Source organism: Dipteris shenzhenensis, chromosome 11 (assembly GCF_047967505.1).
Source record: "Dipteris shenzhenensis isolate YYH24624 ecotype China chromosome 11, Dip_SZ_1.0, whole genome shotgun sequence".
Lineage (NCBI taxonomy): Eukaryota > Viridiplantae > Streptophyta > Polypodiopsida > Gleicheniales > Dipteridaceae > Dipteris > Dipteris shenzhenensis.
This window is the reverse complement of record NC_141606.1, coordinates 55,319,673-55,336,718: the sequence shown is the minus strand read 5'-3', so window position 1 is coordinate 55,336,718 and position 17,046 is coordinate 55,319,673. Positions and strand designations below refer to the sequence as shown.

The following is a 17,046-nucleotide window of genomic DNA, read 5'->3' as shown; positions in this document are numbered from 1 at the left end:
AGACATACTATGAACTATTTTTTTGAGCTCGGATTTGCCCTACATTTGCTTGCAATTGTTGAGCTAAAATCTGTTGCAAGGCATCTTCCAATAATGCAATTCTACCAAACAGTGTCTAGCCTGCTGGTGGGCACGACACCTGCAGGTCCGGGTCGGCCGGACTCCCGATTCTACGGGTCCACCCTAGAAGCTTCTTCTTCAACTTCCATTTAGGCCGGTTGGAGTTCCTTTAAAAAAAAAAAAATTAACACTAAATATAAATTGTAAATACAAGCTGTCACAACTTCCCTATGCTAGGGCATGCCTGCAATCCAGACAACTACAACTTCACAATTGAAAGAAACACGCCTTTCCTATACTAGGGAAATAGAAGCAATCTTTAGCAATGGGAGATAACCAAACCCACAATAAAATTTTGAAGCTCAAACAACTCCAAGGCACCTAGAAGTAGAAATCTCCCTATTCCAAACTTCAGTGTTCAGGCCCCTGATCGCCTCTATTCGACACCGCGCCACCTCAATACATCCAAATCCACTCAAAAGCTCCTCCAAACTGGTTTTCCATCAAGTTCCGTCCAGTTCTGTCAATATATGGATGGGAAAGACGGAATTCTCATTACCATGAAATTCGACTTCACCCAATCGTCAACAAGCCTTCGTATATAACACACAAATCAATATTCCTGAAATCTGAAATCCTGACAGTAATATTACGATATTGTGACCTCCGTCACCAGTGGACCCCCACAAAAAAACTTCTGCTCCACCAAAAAACTCCCAAACGTTACGTCACAACCACTATCACTTCGAGGTAATCATAATTGATTCCAATTTGCTGAGCCACCATACGAAGGTTCTCTGAGGTCGTCAGCTAATCAACGGAACCCGTAGTACATGCCTTCATTAACGTTCATTATCCCAACGTTGATGCACCAGACACGAACGACCGGTTAGTCAAGGAGCTGTAGTTGTTATAGCGTGACTAACTGTAGAAACCCGCTAGAGCGTCATTGGATATGATGAGCTTCATGCGCTTGACTTCTACTTGCACGGAAGCTTCTTGTGCACGTCTAGCGACTGACTCTTGACGTTAGGCTGCGCTACCAAAACAAAGAAGTTGGAGGCTTGTCAGTTGATCGGGCGAAGCTCTGTTGCGAGGCCTGGGAAGATGAGGGTTAACTGGATGGTGGGGAATGCGGAAGCGGGCATCGAAGTCCGCTACACTAAAACCCCTATACCATGGGACCATAAGGATGATCTTCCCACCCACAGAGGTAGGGGACCGTCTGACCCTATCGCTCGCAGCCTGTGCTGAGGAGAGCTTGAGCCAAAAGATACCACGTCCCATGAGTGCGACCTCCTGAATGTGGATGTCCTCGAGGTAAAGGGTGGATTGCAACCAGTCCCTGATGTCTGCTCGTGAAGGGGCGTAGCCAATGACTCTCCCATAAACGGACGTCTGGGAAAAATCAGTGGCGGCCTGCTTCACCAAAGAGACCTGATGCTCTGTCAGTGTTATGCGGTAGGCTGAAGGAGGGGGGGGGGTCCGTCTGGGCCACCGGTTGCGGACTTATGGCCGCCATACCGCACCGACAAACCGCGAAAGCTCCAAAAGGCAGGGGAAAGGAAGTGGCAGAGGCGAAGGAGGGAGGAATGGAGCGGAGGCGGGGGAGGAAAGAGGGAGGGATGGAGATGTATGAGGAAGCAGGGGGACGAGAGGCGGTAGAGTGGGGGGGGGGAGAGAATGGCGAGGGAGGGGAGGAAAGGAGGAGGGAGGGGGGGGGTGGCAGCGCGGCACAGGACGGGAAAGGGGAGGGAGGAGAGGCGAGGGTGTGGCAGCGCGGCACTGGTCTTCTTCATCTTTGAACCCGTTGGGCTATGTTCAGGATAACCCCTTGCCTCGGGCGGTCTCCCTTGTGGAAAGCTGTGATAGGCCGGACTTGTGTGCTTTGGTCACTCTCCATGCTGTAGGTGGTCTCTGCATCCCTCTATCAGTAATCGAGGATGCCCACATGTCAGCTATCTCCTCCACCTCCATCCCGATGTGTCTTGGAGCTGATCAAATGCATAGAAGTTTGTTACATGACCCTATGCTCTGTTAGACTCTCTGTCCTGTGGTCTGATCGCCTCATGCTGCTCTCTAATCTTGCGTAGTAGGGTGTCCCTATGTCGGCGCATCTCAAGTAGACAGAGCCCAATGTAGAAAGAAAGAAAGAAAGAAAGTTTATTAAAGTCTTTGGGAGACCGTGAAGGTCTATGAAACTAAAGATAACTGATACAATGAGCATAACAGTAAAATATGTGTCTACCTCCAGATGATACAAAAAAGAAGGGGGGGGGCACCAAAAATGGGGCAGAGGGGGGAGATACAATATATATGTGCAGGTGGTGATCGTCAGAGACCAATCATAGAGGGGCCGTCAAATGGGAGGCCGGAAAAAACCTTGCAATAGATGATTGGCCTCTGACGTCACATGGCCTAGTCGAGCTCGGTCGTCGGGGGCGGTGGGTGGCCCTGTGGATGAGGGCAACGGTAACCCCGGTGGAGCGGGCAGAGAGCAGAGACGAGATGTCATGGACCCGGATGTGTGAATCTGTCCGTTGGCGTAGTTGTCGTGGCTCTGGCTCTCGCTCACGTCCGCTCGTCGGCTAGACTGAGGAGAGGTATCCTGTGACTGGAAGAAATCAGTGATGGGCCGCTGGGTGTCCTCACGTTGTGTGTGCTGTGCGTGTCGCCGTGCTCGGAGAGAGGTATCTCGGTGGCGAGTCATCTCATGTAAGAAAGCGGCTAGGCATCGCTGATCCGGGAACTACAACATGTGTGGGAGGGGGCCGAATCTATTGCGGAAGAGGCAGTGGTACCGGCCTCGAATGGCATAATAGATAGGACATCTGAAAGCAAAGTGTTCCTCCGACTCGATCTCTTGCAAGTCACAAAGTGGGCAAAGGCGGCCCTCTCGTGGGATACCCTCTGCGCGTCCGCTCTCGATCCGTAATCGGTGTGACGAAACCCTAAACTGACCGAGGGAGATCCGGAGCGCATGTGGTAGATGAAGCTGTGTGTAACCCGGAGGTGTGATGAAGCCCTCCTGTGAGATCTGGAGGCAGTGTCGGCGGTAGAAGTCGAGCTTCACAGGAAGCTCGGGGTGAAGAAACCATGTCCGCCAGGTGTGGAGCTGGAGCAGATCCGCTCGAATGAGCCGGTTGACCTCCTGGTCAGTGGGGGAGAGGGGAGATGGTGGAGCGTCGAGGCTGTATTGAAAAGGAGGCAACCGGTCTAAGTCGAGGCCCAGTCGGGTGAACCAACTGGAAAGACAACTATACCAGCATCACTAGTCCCCATCAACGGATAAGGCCATAGAGGAGGATAGGGCTAGCCAAGGTAGGCGGAGGCGACCGTCGGAGGAGGAGCTGAAATACCTGACTTTGTGTAGATAAGTGATAGCCTGGAAAGCCGCATCGAGCTGTATGGGTGAGGCGCCGAACTCTGCTAGAATGATCTGGTGTGGTACCGATGGTTTGCTGCGGATCATCCGAGCAAACATCAGTATCTGTAGGCGCTCGACTCGAGCCCACTCTATGTTTGAAAGGTCGGCTCCCCACCACGGGCTACCGTACATGCCTGCTGGGCGGACCAAAGAATAAAAAAGGAGAGACTTGGTCCACGGGTCCTGGAAGTGGGAGTGGTAGCACTGTCGCTCCAGCCTGGCAAGAGCGGCGTAGCCCCGGCTGATCTTGGCCTGCATGGCCGGGTGCATCGTGAAGATTGGGCCTGAGAAGACAACGCCCAAGTATGTGTAAGAGTCAACTATCTCAACAGGATCGCCGGCGAAGAGGAACTGCTTTCGGTGCATAGCGGGTCTGGAAGTGTTGAAGATCATCACCTTGGTTTTCCCAAGGTTGACCTTCAAGTCATGTGTATCACAGAAGACCTGAAGTCCATCCAGGTGTCGCTGAAGACCAGTAGCAGAAGAGGATAGTAGTACTACATCGTCTGCGTATAGGAGAATCTGGATGACAACCTCCGCAAGAGAGCAGCCTGCACCTGCGAGTGTCCTGATGGTGGTCTCGAGCTCGTCGATGTAGAGGCCAAATAGAGTCGGTGACAAGGGACATCCTTGTTTGACTCCGATAGTGCTCGTGATCTCTAGGGTCCAGCTGGTGCCAATCCTGACCTGGCCCGTCACCCGCTCATAGAGAGCTACTACTGCCCAGATAACCTCCGAGTCGTAGCCTAACTCCTGCAGGCGTCTGATGAGTCGGGCGCGGGGAACGGTGTCGAATGCCTTGTGGAAATCCACAAAGCAATAGTATACTCTCTGTCTCCTGTGTCTGGCCTCCTCAATGATCCCTCCAAGTGTAAAAATGTGATTGTAAGTCGAGTGATCCGTCCTGAAACCAGCCTGTCCGGATGCCCTGAGCCCCTGTACCTCTGCGTGAGCACTGACGTCGCCATCTAACACTGATGCATAGATCTTGGACATAACATGTCCAATCATGATGGTCCTGGAATTCCCTGGAAGTGGATCAATTGTGAGAGTGGACCGAAGCCATTCCTCTCCTGGTAGAGGCAAAACCTATGATCCCCTGATCTCATAATAGGCTGGGTAGACATGTAGGAAATGCTCCTCTGTCTTAATCACTCCTAGTGTGTAAAGCATACATAGCCGTTGCTCCCCGGGTATGCCTGCTGCTCTCCCTGTCTCGATCCTCAGTTGATGAGATGAATGGATCCGTCCAATGGCAATCCTCAGTGCATGCGAGACTCCTTTGTCCTCGAGATACTGGGATCTGATAATGAATCCCTCCTTCGATACTCTCAGGAAGTGGTCGTGGTAGAATTGGGACTTGGTGGGGAGCTCTTGGTCTTCCCCCCAAGTCCGAGACGTATGGAGCTCAAGGAGATCAAAGTATGATACTGTTGATCTCATCTTGCGGGATTGAATCGGGGGGTGCTGTACTGAAAAGGGGGGAGCCTGTCCATCTGGATACTGTGCCTGGTAAACCATGTGGATATCCGTGCATACCATGTGTTTGCTCCGCTCTCTACTAGTCGTTTAGATGACTCCAAAGCTAGTCTCAGCAAGCTCCATCGAGGCAAGTGCCAAACTTTGTGGATGAAAGTCATTGTCTGAAAGATGGCATCAATCTGTAGGGAAGTCATGGCGAACTCTGCCTATACTATCTCATGTGGAACCTGAGGGCTTGCTCTAAATCATCCCGGATCCCATAGTCACATGTAGCCGCTCAATTTCCTCCACTCGGTCTTCGGTAAGTCACATCCCCTGAAGGGTGCTGCATACATGGCTGTCGGTCGCACTAGTGTGTGGAAGAGCAAGCTCTTTGTTAGTGGGTCCTGAAAGTGTGCCTGGAAGCAGTCTCTCTAGTCGGGCCAAAGCACCCCGTCCTCGTGTGAGTTGTGCCTGGGCTGCATGGGTCATCATGAAAAGGGGTCTTGTGAAGACTGCCCCCAGATATGTGTAGGACTGCACTATCCATGCTAAAGAATTTCCATCAAAATTAAGAATTGCTCTCAAAGTCCTCTTGGTCATTTGAGCGCTCCACCGTCTGCACCCGATCTTCTCCAAACTCGCCTTGACCCGCAGAAGGTTTGCGACAAGTTCACCTCCACGGATTCCTCTATGGTCTGCAGTCTTGGGTACGTAGGGACATAGAGAAACAGGAGCCCAAGGATTACTTGCATGCCTTGGAGACGGAGAGGCTAATTGACATCGGGGGCGTGTCAGCTTCGGACAGTGGCAGACACTGGAATAGGAACGGAGGAAACAATAACCACCATGGAGGTAGCATGTTAGGAAGGCCAAGCGGTGGCTAGGTCAGCAACAACGGCATCGGGTCCAAGTTTGGGTCCAACTCCTCTGGCTCCAACGGATACGACCGCAAGACCACAGGGGGTGGTAGCGCGACGTTGGTTCCTAAGGTGCCAAAGGGCGGTTGTTATGAGTGCGGATAGGATCGCTATGCGCGTGATTGTCCACGAAAGGCAGCGAAGTGTTCGAAGTTGTCACGGATGATGGCGATGCATGCTCAGGGAAGAGGGTCAGACGCGGAGGACGACCTCGACAAGAGTAGGCTACTGTGTGTACCGGAGTCTTCATGTGCTGGCGAGGGTGAACACGATACGCTGCACCATGTTGAGGGCGATCCCGAAGCCGCCAAAGACGTAGGTACCCAAAAGTCCGGTGCAGGTGCCATAGGAGATCACGGTTCCAGAGGTGGAGCCATACAACCCAAAAAGCCGGTACACGAAGCCGACTAGTGATGACGGTATGTCAGATGGCGGTCCAGAACCAGTGAAAGAGTCAGTGTCCTTTGATGAAGGGTCGTCCGACTACTCTTTAAGGAAAAGGGGACACAAAGGCTCACGCGCCAAGAGGATGACTCTTGGATGATCCCGTCCAGTGGGATCGACTATGCTGTCAAAGGTCACACAGACTACACGGGATAGCTAGTCTCAGGTAAAGCAAGCAACGTTGAATCTGCACGTGAGGTGCAAACTCTAGCTTAGTTGTGGTGTGCTAGGTTAGAGTATGTGTTGTAGCCGGGTCTCTTGGTGCGGCAGTTGATAGTGACGGTCCCGGCCCCTTGTAAATATCTCAATTTTGTTATAGAGTGCGCTGAGTTGTAAATATCAGTGCGGTCTTAGTTGTTGTACCGTTGAAGCGGACTTCAACTCTTTTTGAATGGTTGAGGGTATATGGGAGGTGCTTGCCTCAATCATACCACTGAGACCTATGCGCCTTGATGTTTTGGAATATAGGCAAACGTTCATCGCCCAAGCTTTCTCCTGCTGTCTTCTACTTTCATTCTCACACACAGAGTGGGTTGAGCGCACGTTGAAGAGAGGGGGATTGGGGTAAACGTCCAGGCGGGTGCCTAGGTGTCTGGGTATAGGACACGATGCGCAAGGCGTGATGGGCTCGTGACCTCGACAGACAAGGGGACATGGGTCGTGGAGACCTCAGATTACATTTTTGGTCATATCGTCCTCATACGGACTCGGATCGGGACGAAAGCTACGTTGGTGCATAGGGCACAACGAGCTCTTCGTGTTTGGAACTACGGATTGGACGGCTCCAGCCTTGGTAGCTACCTAAAACTCGTTGCAACATTTGGGTTGTGAGGTCCTAGTCATGCATGCTAGACCTCTACTAGACAGGGAGTCGGCCACGAGGGCGTTTCGCTAAGGTTCGCGACCCCTCGACAACCAACCATCTTGGGACTCGGCTTGATGGGATGGCGGCATCGCAAGGGTTCATGACCCCTCCTGTGCATAGCGCCACACGTCTAAGGCGGGACTCCGAATACTGAAGAAGAAGAGCAGATAAACTCTGCATGTAGTAATTGAGACAACTGTGTTGGATTAGGGTTGGTCACCTCCCCTCCTGTGAGCCCCCAAATGAGGAGTGCATCGGGGGAGAGGGGGGGGGGGGGGTGGACCATATGGTACCATAATGGGACATGGGGCTGCCAGTGGGCAGCAAAGAAAGATTGGAAGTACCTGGCAGAGGAGATCCACGATGGAGGGCAAATCTAGCAGAGAGGTTTCCAGAGGCTGTGCGTGCTTGGAGAGGACAGAACTGCATGAGATGGCCGCGTGGACAAGCGATGACATCAGCATGTGTACAGATTAATATGGAGGTGACACGTGGTTGTGTGAAATCGGCAGGGGCTAGAACAAAAGCAGAATCAGTATGAAGGGAGGCGTAGTAGCTCGTGGAGTTTGTGGGTCCTTATGGGCTGGTTTGGGGGCAGGAAACAAGGCTGGAACTAGTGCAGCAAAGGGCCCCAATTGAGGCCAAGGAGGGCATTTATAGAAAGCCCCTTCCGGCCGGCTGGTAGGGGGATTCTAGTCGGCGGGGGTTCAGCCCCTATAAAAGAGGCCATTTGGGCACTTCTTGGTAATCACTTGGAGCAGCAATCCACAGAGCAGAAAGGAGTAGCAGAGGGGTTCCCTTGGGCCTACATCCAGGAGGTGAAGGTGAAGGAGCAGAGCACGCGGGATCAAAGATCTAGAGGTTCCAGGCAGATAGTAGGACGACTTTCAGTAAGATCGGAGGGCTATGGTTTGGTGGAACTCCGCATCTCTTTGGTATTGTGTCCACTTTGTGGACGTACGGAAATATGTCATTGTTGCTTCTATATTTGCCTTGGATGCATTGTCTATTTACTGGTCTGCACACACATCTATGGTTGTGAATTACACACGAGTTAAGAAGTTTGATTGTGTAGTAAACACTTCTGCGTACAATTCCTTGGCTCATCTATCAGTCTTCTGTTGGGGATATCCTCTAGTGGGATTTCCATTTTCTAGCAAACTCTTGCTCTAGCTCTCCCTCCATAGACTTGAAAAGCCGGTAGGGAAACTTACTTGGTGGAGTGGATCGTGGAATGAAGTCAATACGATGATTCTTTGGTCTACCGGGTGGAAGGTGGGGCGGCAGATCATCACGAAGCATAATGTCTTGGAACTCCTTTAGTAGATTGATCATGCTCTGTCCAGAAGAGGAGCTGGTTGAATTGTGGCATGTTGGCAGCGGACATAGGTATGCACACACACTGCACCCTTGCGGATAGCACGCCGAACGTGAATGTGTGAAATCAATGGAATCCTTGGAATACTCCTATGCTCACGGATGATGGCAGGCTCAAGATGACCTCCTACGATGGTGAAGGTATCCTATCGCCAATTAGGAACATGCAAAGGCTCATGGAACCATTGAATCCCTAAAATCATGTTGCACCCAAGTAAAGGTGTAATAATGAAATCCTGCTAAAATGAGGCCTTCTGAATTATAAATGAAAATTGAGTGGCCTTATGCGTGATCTGTGTTTGTAACCCAGGAGTGAACCCGTCCACGACAAGCTAATGAGGTTTTAGATTGCACCCCATATTCTTGGCCAATTGATCTTTGGAACTCCCCATATCAAAAAGGACAATAAATTGTTGCCCTTTAGTTGTACCATAAGCTCTAATAAGAGCCTTCTTTGGTTCTTCGAGGTCACTCTCCTTTCCTTCGAACACCACTGGAGGTACTTGGTTTAATGAAGGCAAGATTGAATTTGTAGTTGAAGTTGGAGGCGCTGGAGCGGCAACCACAGTCGAAGTTTGTGACTTGACAGCCTTCTCAGCCAACCACTGTGGACAGTCCTTCCCATGTCTTGCAATCGGATGGCAAAAGAAACAACGGTTTTTGGATTCGTTCCGTCTTTGTTCGTCGGGTCGTAGGTAGCCTCCCGTAATGCCCTCCTTTGTTTTCTCATCTAGGGTCTTCTTAGGCTTGTTGTCTTTCTTTCCCCCAAATGACTGCTGGCCTTTCTTCTAGTTCTGCATGTCTTGTTATGTGCCTTTGCCCATGGGTGTTGAGGGCTGTTGTGGGGTCTTGGCGACTGATTAGACCTTCTCTCCATTCAGCATCAATCTCTTGATTCTGAGCGAGGGCCAGTGCTTGCTCGTATGTAATTAGGTCGAATTTCCGTACTAGAAAGAGGATGTTGGAGTCCAAACCTGTGATGAACTGCTTCATTTTGTTGTCTTCCCACATGCCTAACTGCTAGGTCAACGTGATGACCTGTTACTATAGGACAACACAGGCAAACCCTTCTAGGAGAGACGAGAGAACTCACCCCCCCCCCCCCCCCCCCCCGGTTAAGCATGTATTGGGGAGGCAAAAAACGCGACTTAAGATTTGACACGTGTATTCCGTACGAAATTGGTAACTTTTATGGTAGGGTCATTATGACTTTTGGCCCACTGCTTCCACCACGTAATTGCCTCATTGGTGAGATGAGGGCCTGTGAGATTGACTTTGGTCCTTCTCATCTTAAATTCGTGCGGAAGAAAAAGGATCTATGAATTGATAAATAAACTGCAAAATGGCTTAGTGATCATACTTATCGTTTGGGGTGGACCTGTGAGTGGAGCTACCGTAACTAGTGCAGAGGGTGGTGCGGGTGTGGAAGCCGACACGCTCAAGCTAGCCTACATAGTAGCCATTATCTGTTTGATATTGAAGCAGCATGGTCTGTTGGTCAAGTTTGTGTTGCCTCTCGGTCTGGCGAGCTTTTTGTGTCCAAGTGCCTTCTTGTTTTTTGTGTTCCTCTCGCATCCACTCACAAGAGCAGTTTTTAAAAGTTTGAGACGACTCTATATTCTTGAGGCTTTTTTGCCTTCTTTGTTAAGTCAAGCTGTCTTCTGATGTCTTCGAGCTGCCATGAGTTTTCTTGAACCTAGGCAAAGAGGCGTCGACTCTGCTCCATAAGCATCTCCATCATTTCTTGAGTGCTTTGCGGAAGCGTACTTTTTTGGCTTTCTGTGTCTTCTCGAAAGTTTGTCTCAATTCATTCTTCTCGTCTTTCTTGATCCATGGTGCTTGGATGCATGATCTTTCTAGATCTCAATACAATCATGGACTTGTGGTAGACAAGCTGAATTACAGACCAAAGCTTTGATACCAATGTAACATGCAATGGTTAATGATCGTATAATTGGAGTGAGACCTCCGTTAAACCCTAATACGGGTTGTCTTTGCTTTATGTAGGCACAAGAGGTGAGAGAGATAAGGGTTAAGAGATAGAGAGTCGTCAACCGATTGGGTCCCTATACCCACTGAGGGCCCCCTCGCCCAAGATGGGGAGAATTTGCTTTCAACTTCGAGAGCTGAAATACAATGAAAGACGCTCTTCGAGAGAGCATGGAATACAACTTTGTAGAGAACACTCATGAACACTAGAAAGAAAGAAAGAAAGAAAGTTTATTAAAGTCTTCGGAAGACCGATGGGTCTATGAGACTGTGAAAATCCTGATACAACGAGTTGTGGTAGTGGAGCTACTAAACGAGCATCCATACCAATGCAAAATGCAAAATGCAAAAAATGCAAAAATGCAGAATGGTAGTACTAAGTCCTAAGTACAACATAGTCATGTCGATGGTCGACTATATATCAATCTCAGCATCATCATCAATATCATCATCATCCCCAGCAACGGCAAGATATCAGGATGGATGAGGCAGTGGAGGCATGAAGTCGGCAATAGAGTGATGTCGGCCACTCAGAGGTGCGGTCGTGGCACGTCTCCTGGTCGTAGCTCTGCGTCTAACCAAGGCTACTGTGACCCCCGTCGGTCGGGCTCTGACTCTAAACAAGGAGGGGATGTCTCCAAGTGTGATCTGTGTGTCGACCTTCTGTCTGAGCTGTTGGGTCACGGGCTCTGGGTCATGGTCATGTCGAGGCCTCGTCTCGTTGGGGTCCATGTGATCAAGCTGAAAGAACTCCGTGATAGAGCTCTGAGAGGGATCAACCGGGAAGAAGTCTGCTCCTGTCTCCGTGCTCGGAGTATCCTCTCGTGGTGTCTAAGTGCCTCATGAATGAAACCTGCCAAACACCGCTGGTTTGGGTAGGAGAGGAAATGGGCTAAAATCCCATAACTATCCCTGAAGAGGTAGTGGAAACGTCCTCGGATCTCATAGTACACAGAACACCTGAAGATGAAATGCTCCTCTGTCTCAACCTCCTGTATGTCACACAGTGTGCATATGTGCCGCTCCCTGGGTAGTCGCTCTGCTCTACCACTCTTGATGCGAAGTCTGTGTGAACCGGAACTGCCCAAGAGAGATCCTCAACAAGTGGGGTAGGTGAATCTGTGTGTATCCTGGTGGGTCAATGAAACCCTCCGCTGTGATATGTAAGAAGTGATCTCTGTAGAAGCTAAGCTTCACTAGGAGTTAACTCGGTTCCAACCGGTCCGAAAAGTGTGTAGCTATAGTAGATCCTCACGGATAACCTGGTTGACCTCGTGTGATAAGAGGGGAGAGAACGGAGCATCCATGCTATACTGGAAGGGAGGTAGTCTATCCATGTGGAGCCCCAGTCGCTCAAACCATCTCTCTGTACATGCATACTAGCACCTCTGATCTCCTCCTGCTGCAAGTGCCATACAAGAGGATAGAGCTATCCATGGTAGCTTGCTACGCCCCGAGGTATAATCCCCATATTCCCTAATTCGGTACAGATATGTGATGACCTGAAATGCAGCATCTAGCTATAAAGGGGGTGACCCAAACTCAGCTTAAATGATCTGGTGAGGAACGGATGACTTACCACGAATCATCCGTGATAACATGAACACCTGTAGCCACTCCACACCGGCCCACTCTGTATCTGACAAGTCTGACCCCCAACAAGGGCTGCCGTACATCCCCGCTGGGCGAGCTAAGGAGTCAAAAAGCAACCCCTTGGTGCATGGATCCTGAAAGTGCGAGCGGAAGCACTGCCTCTCTAGCCTGGCCAATGAGGCATACCCTCTACTCAAGCGTGCCTGCAGCGCGGGTCTCATAGTGAAGCTCGGCGGTCCGGAGAAGATAACCCCAAGATAAGTGTATGATGAAACTATCTCAACAGATGACCCCACAAATGTGAACTGCTCCTGACGCATGATGGCTCGAGATGTATTGAAGATCATGACCTTGGTTTTACCCAGGTTGACCTTCAAATCATGAGACTCACAAAAGGACTGTAGTGCGTCTAGGTGTCTCTGAAGCTCCTCTGCTGAGGAAGACAAGAGAGCCATGTCATCTGCATAGAGCAAAATCTGGATCAGCGTGCCCGCAAGAGAGCAACCTACACCCCCCTGTGTCTGCATCACTGTCTCAAGCTCGTCAATGTAGAGGCCAAACAAGGTAGGCAACAAAGGACACCCTTGTTTGATCCCGATGGTACTCATGATCTCGTCTGTCCACCCGGATCCTGCCCGAACTCTGCCAGAAACTCTCTCGTAAAGTGCCATGACAGCCCAAATGATCTCCTAGTCATAACCCAAGTCCTATAGGCGCCGCATGAGGCAGGCTCTCGGGACCGTGTCAAATGCCTTGCGGAAATCCACAAAGCAACAATAAGCTCTCTGCTTCCGTGACCTCGCCTCCTGGATGATACATCTGAGCGTGAGAATGTTTCCATGATCACGCCGTAGTCCGGCTTGTCCTGCTGCTCTAAGTCCTCAACACTCTGCAAGTCTGCTAACCTCGGAGTCAAGTACTGATGCATGACATGTCCAATCATAATGGTCCTGTAGTTCTCCGGGCTCATGGGATTCCCTGCCTTGTGGATGGGTGAGATAGTGTTAATGGTCCAAGTGTGTGGAAATCCCAAACAAACCGCTTCATTGAAAAGCTTTGCTAAGATCGGGGCTAGGAGACCGTCCTTCTAGAAATCTCCGCCAGAAGTCCTTAGAGTTGTTACTAAATGAAATGTTCAGTAGCTCCTCCTCGTTTCGACGAACGAAGTCTAGTTTCTTCCTCAGTACCAGTCTACGGTATTCACGTAGCGTATCTGGTGCGCTTGGAAGACTGTTTTTGGTTTCGAATCTGAGTTGACGGCATAAGGCCTTACACTCATCATCGTACCAACTATTACAAGGTACAGTTCCAGGGGGTGGTGGGCGGGTGGAGCGGGTGGTGTGGGGAAAAGCGTGAATGGCAACCTCATGTAGTGAGCAGGTGACATGTGTGGTATCCGGATCCAAAGAACTATGGAATGTGTATCTCTCTGCTCTACTGAAATGATCCCCCGAAGTGTGGATCTAAAAAGGACTGCAACTCCACCTGAACCTCGAACTCCTCCTGTACCCCTCGTCTCATCTCTATAGGCAGACTCCCATGTATATCCGTTGACTATTGGAAGAGGGCGCTCTGGACTCTGATGTGTCTCTATATAGAAGACTATGTCGTGGCCTGTATAGGATTCCAAGAAGTTCCCTGGTTCTGACCATAAGGTACCATTATAGTTCCAAACGGTGCAAGACAGAGTCTCGGATATCTGAGTCTCATAGACCCCGCTTCCCTATGTAGCGGAGGGGGCAGGTGCCCTACGGGGGCCTGTAAGAAGTCGTCCCTCTCGTATCACTGCCCACTTCCCCTCCTTCCGCTGCTGCAGCAAAGAGCGCCTCTCCTCAACCTGTAGAGGTGTGAGGTCCTCATCCATAGAGATCGCTGGCTGATCTCGAAGGACCCAAAGACCTGAGATGCAGCTCCAACCAATAACTAGGACCTCAATGCTGTCCACACTGTAGGTGTAGAACACTCTGTGAGGCTAGTGCTGTCCATGGGCATGCAGGGTTATGCATGAGTGAGAGATGAGCTGAGAGGAATGTGGACTGAGAGAACGGAGAGAGATGGCTGAGAACTGAGGGATGACTGAGTGAATATTGAGAGATGAAGTGCTGAACTGTAGCCTGAAATAAACTCCTGAAACAGACTGCTCAAACCTCAACCTTATGATGTGGACATGCTGCCAGGAATTACGATTTGCTGCAGTAGCCTGGAAAATTTGCTGCTGATCTGGCTCCTGAACTAGAGCTGCAAGGGGCTGGAACAAGGCGGAGGCTGGCTGACTGAATGAGGAAACCAGGGGCCAAGAAGCCCCTTAAACAGGCCTGTTTTGGCTGACTAGATTGCCCAACTGGCAGTCCAGGTTGACCAACCTGCTGGTTGGGTCAACCGACTGACTGGGTTGGGTCAAATAACTTGACCTGGTCAGCAAAGTCTGCTGGCCAGGGGCGACCCAGCTGTCCCTGGGGCTGCTGGAAGGCCCTCAAAAGGCATCCTATTGGCTGGGCTTTTGACCTATACTAACCCTAACTGCAACCTAACCAACTATGCTAACATCTAACTAACTACTAGTTATCCAATGGTAGAGGGCTTTGGCTGACCCTAGAGCTCGGAAAAGGCTGACTGCCACATGCCATTATCTAACTTACAACAGCCACATCAAGCTGCCTGTCATGTGAGCATCGACTGCATCTGCTACATCAGGCAATTGCTGCGATTGTAGACTGCCACATCAGCCCTGGCTATTGCCATGCCATCTTCTAGTTCCCACATTAGTAGCCAGCCTGCATATAGCCACGTGGACAACAGATCATCAGCCAGCCTGTAAGAGTGATAGATGGATGATCCATTGATGCATGCCCGTCAGTGTGCTGGTGTTGGGCCCATCCAAGGCCCACCAATGCCTGGGAAGAATAACTCATTGCATCGCTATATGCCATGTCCATCTGTCAACCAGAGATGATGAATGCTTCACCTCTATGCTCTATGGAGTATCGATACTTCAACAATGTTGCCACAATATTTATCTTTTCAGAAGAAAAAAGTCACCGATTATATGCAATGAAAAATTGATACAATGCTAGCTATCCATGTGGTAAAGCTAGTTGCCTTGCAGCCTGCTTCTCTGGGATTCGGCTCATCTCCTATGGTGTTTTTGGGGGCTGAGGAATTGACATGCCACATAGCATGAGTACTTGATATACAGGGGCCTAGCAAAGTTTATAAAGTTCTATGTGGGAACTCTTGTGAAGTGAATACCTTGATTGGCTTATCGGTATGATGCTACATTTTTTAGAAGCCTTTTTGTCATAAAATTGTTCCACATATTGTCGACTAGACATAAGTGTAGGTAGTCCCTGCTATGCGTGATGGAGTTTATGGTTTTCAACTTTATGAGTGGGGGTCATGAGATTGAAACTGCTCTATATGTTCTGTTTTCAGAGGATGAGTTTGTGCATGTTCCTAGATTCACCTAGATGTAGCTAAAAGTCTGAGAGTTGAATTGAGGATTTTTGCACAGACCACCTATGGAATTGTTGTAGTTCTGAAACATTACCATTTTGGGGAACAAAGACCTGCTTTCTGGTCTTAGTTACAGAATAGTATTTTCTGGGTGGAGTCAAGATACCCTGGATTAAAACTTCTCACCAAGGTGCTTGCAGTTGACGGTATACCAGCCATTTCCTATGGAATTTGGATCCTGGTGACCGGGAAAGCAGGATTTTAAATGATATTTAAGTATGTAAGGGTCTCTGATATCTTGTGATATGGGTGGGGTTGGGAATTTCTGATGTTGGAAGCTACGTTCCCAATACTCATGAAGGAGCTATTAAAACAACAAATTGCTCTCATTTCTTTTCAGAGCAGTTATGAGATCTTCTGATTGTGAAACTAATATGTGCCTTGTGAATTATGGGAATATTTTCTGTTTTGATGTTAAGTCGTGGCTGATGAGCTCATCTGCAAGTTTTTTATCTAATTAATCTGTTCTGTTGTGTGTTTTTGCTGCGGCCAGAGTACGACTGCAGATATGAGTTCTCTCATAGGAAATGACAAGACGCGGAACAATCTAAAACAACTTATTGAGTCATTAAGTAGACTAGTGAACGATTGATGAAATCTGAAAGGGATGAAGATGCGAACATCTTATGAAGCGTCCTTTATCTGGCCAGCTACATGCATGCTGTGGCCAAATTCTTTTTGTTCAATGAGAAATGGTCCATATCCTATCTGTTTTTCTTCGTTGTGATCATTTTGGTATTTGAAAGCTTAGGTGTAGTAGCCAACAGAGTCGCCCATTTCTTTAGCAGTGCTTCTCATTATTACAGTGTGGACATCAATCTGTAGGACTGCTTGATGTGAATAAAAGAGGGTTTGATTCTGGAATTTAAAAGAGGCAGACTATGAATGCTTTGCTTACTAATTATGTTCTTTTACAATCTTGGTTTTCTTCCCATGAAGTTCTCTCTCTTTCTCTCTTTCCCTTTTTTGTTACCTTGACTTATTATCAATTCTAAATCTGTAAGATTGGATACAGTCTATGCGTATGAAGCTTCTTCGGTAACTTTTTCTGCTCATAGTATACTCTGCCCTGTCTAAAGTACTCCAAAAATATGGGTGAGTGGTACTTAAATTTTTCTGAAGCATTTAGTTTCTAACTTCAAAATCAGGGATGCTCTCTAGTGCTAGCCTTTGCCATCTCTGGGTCTGCACTTTTGCCTGCAAGGAGGTGATACACACTCAGGATGTTGGCATATCTTTCATGCATGTGATCTGAACTCTTCATAATTTGTCCTTGAATTGTGCATGGCACTTTAAGCTCTATAAGTAGACATTAATGACGAAAAAGCTTATCTTTTGATGAGAAACTTGACAAAAGCTACAGCCAGTCTCGGGAAAAATCCAATGTTGAGAAGTCA

At 49.1% G+C, this 17,046-nt stretch overlaps 1 protein-coding gene across 1 annotated transcript in view; it reads left to right on the top strand.

Annotated features, from left to right (window-relative positions):
* LOC147897205 (protein TRIGALACTOSYLDIACYLGLYCEROL 2, chloroplastic-like) overlaps positions 1-16,519 on the top strand; it is a 99,674-nt gene extending 83,155 nt beyond the window's left edge. The window contains exon 5 of the mRNA XM_087381635.1: positions 16,143-16,519. Within this exon, the coding sequence (XP_087237761.1) occupies positions 16,143-16,241 (99 nt within the window). The 3' untranslated portion in view covers positions 16,242-16,519. The remainder of the gene's footprint in view (positions 1-16,142) is intronic.
* Positions 16,520-17,046: the final 527 nt, after the last annotated feature.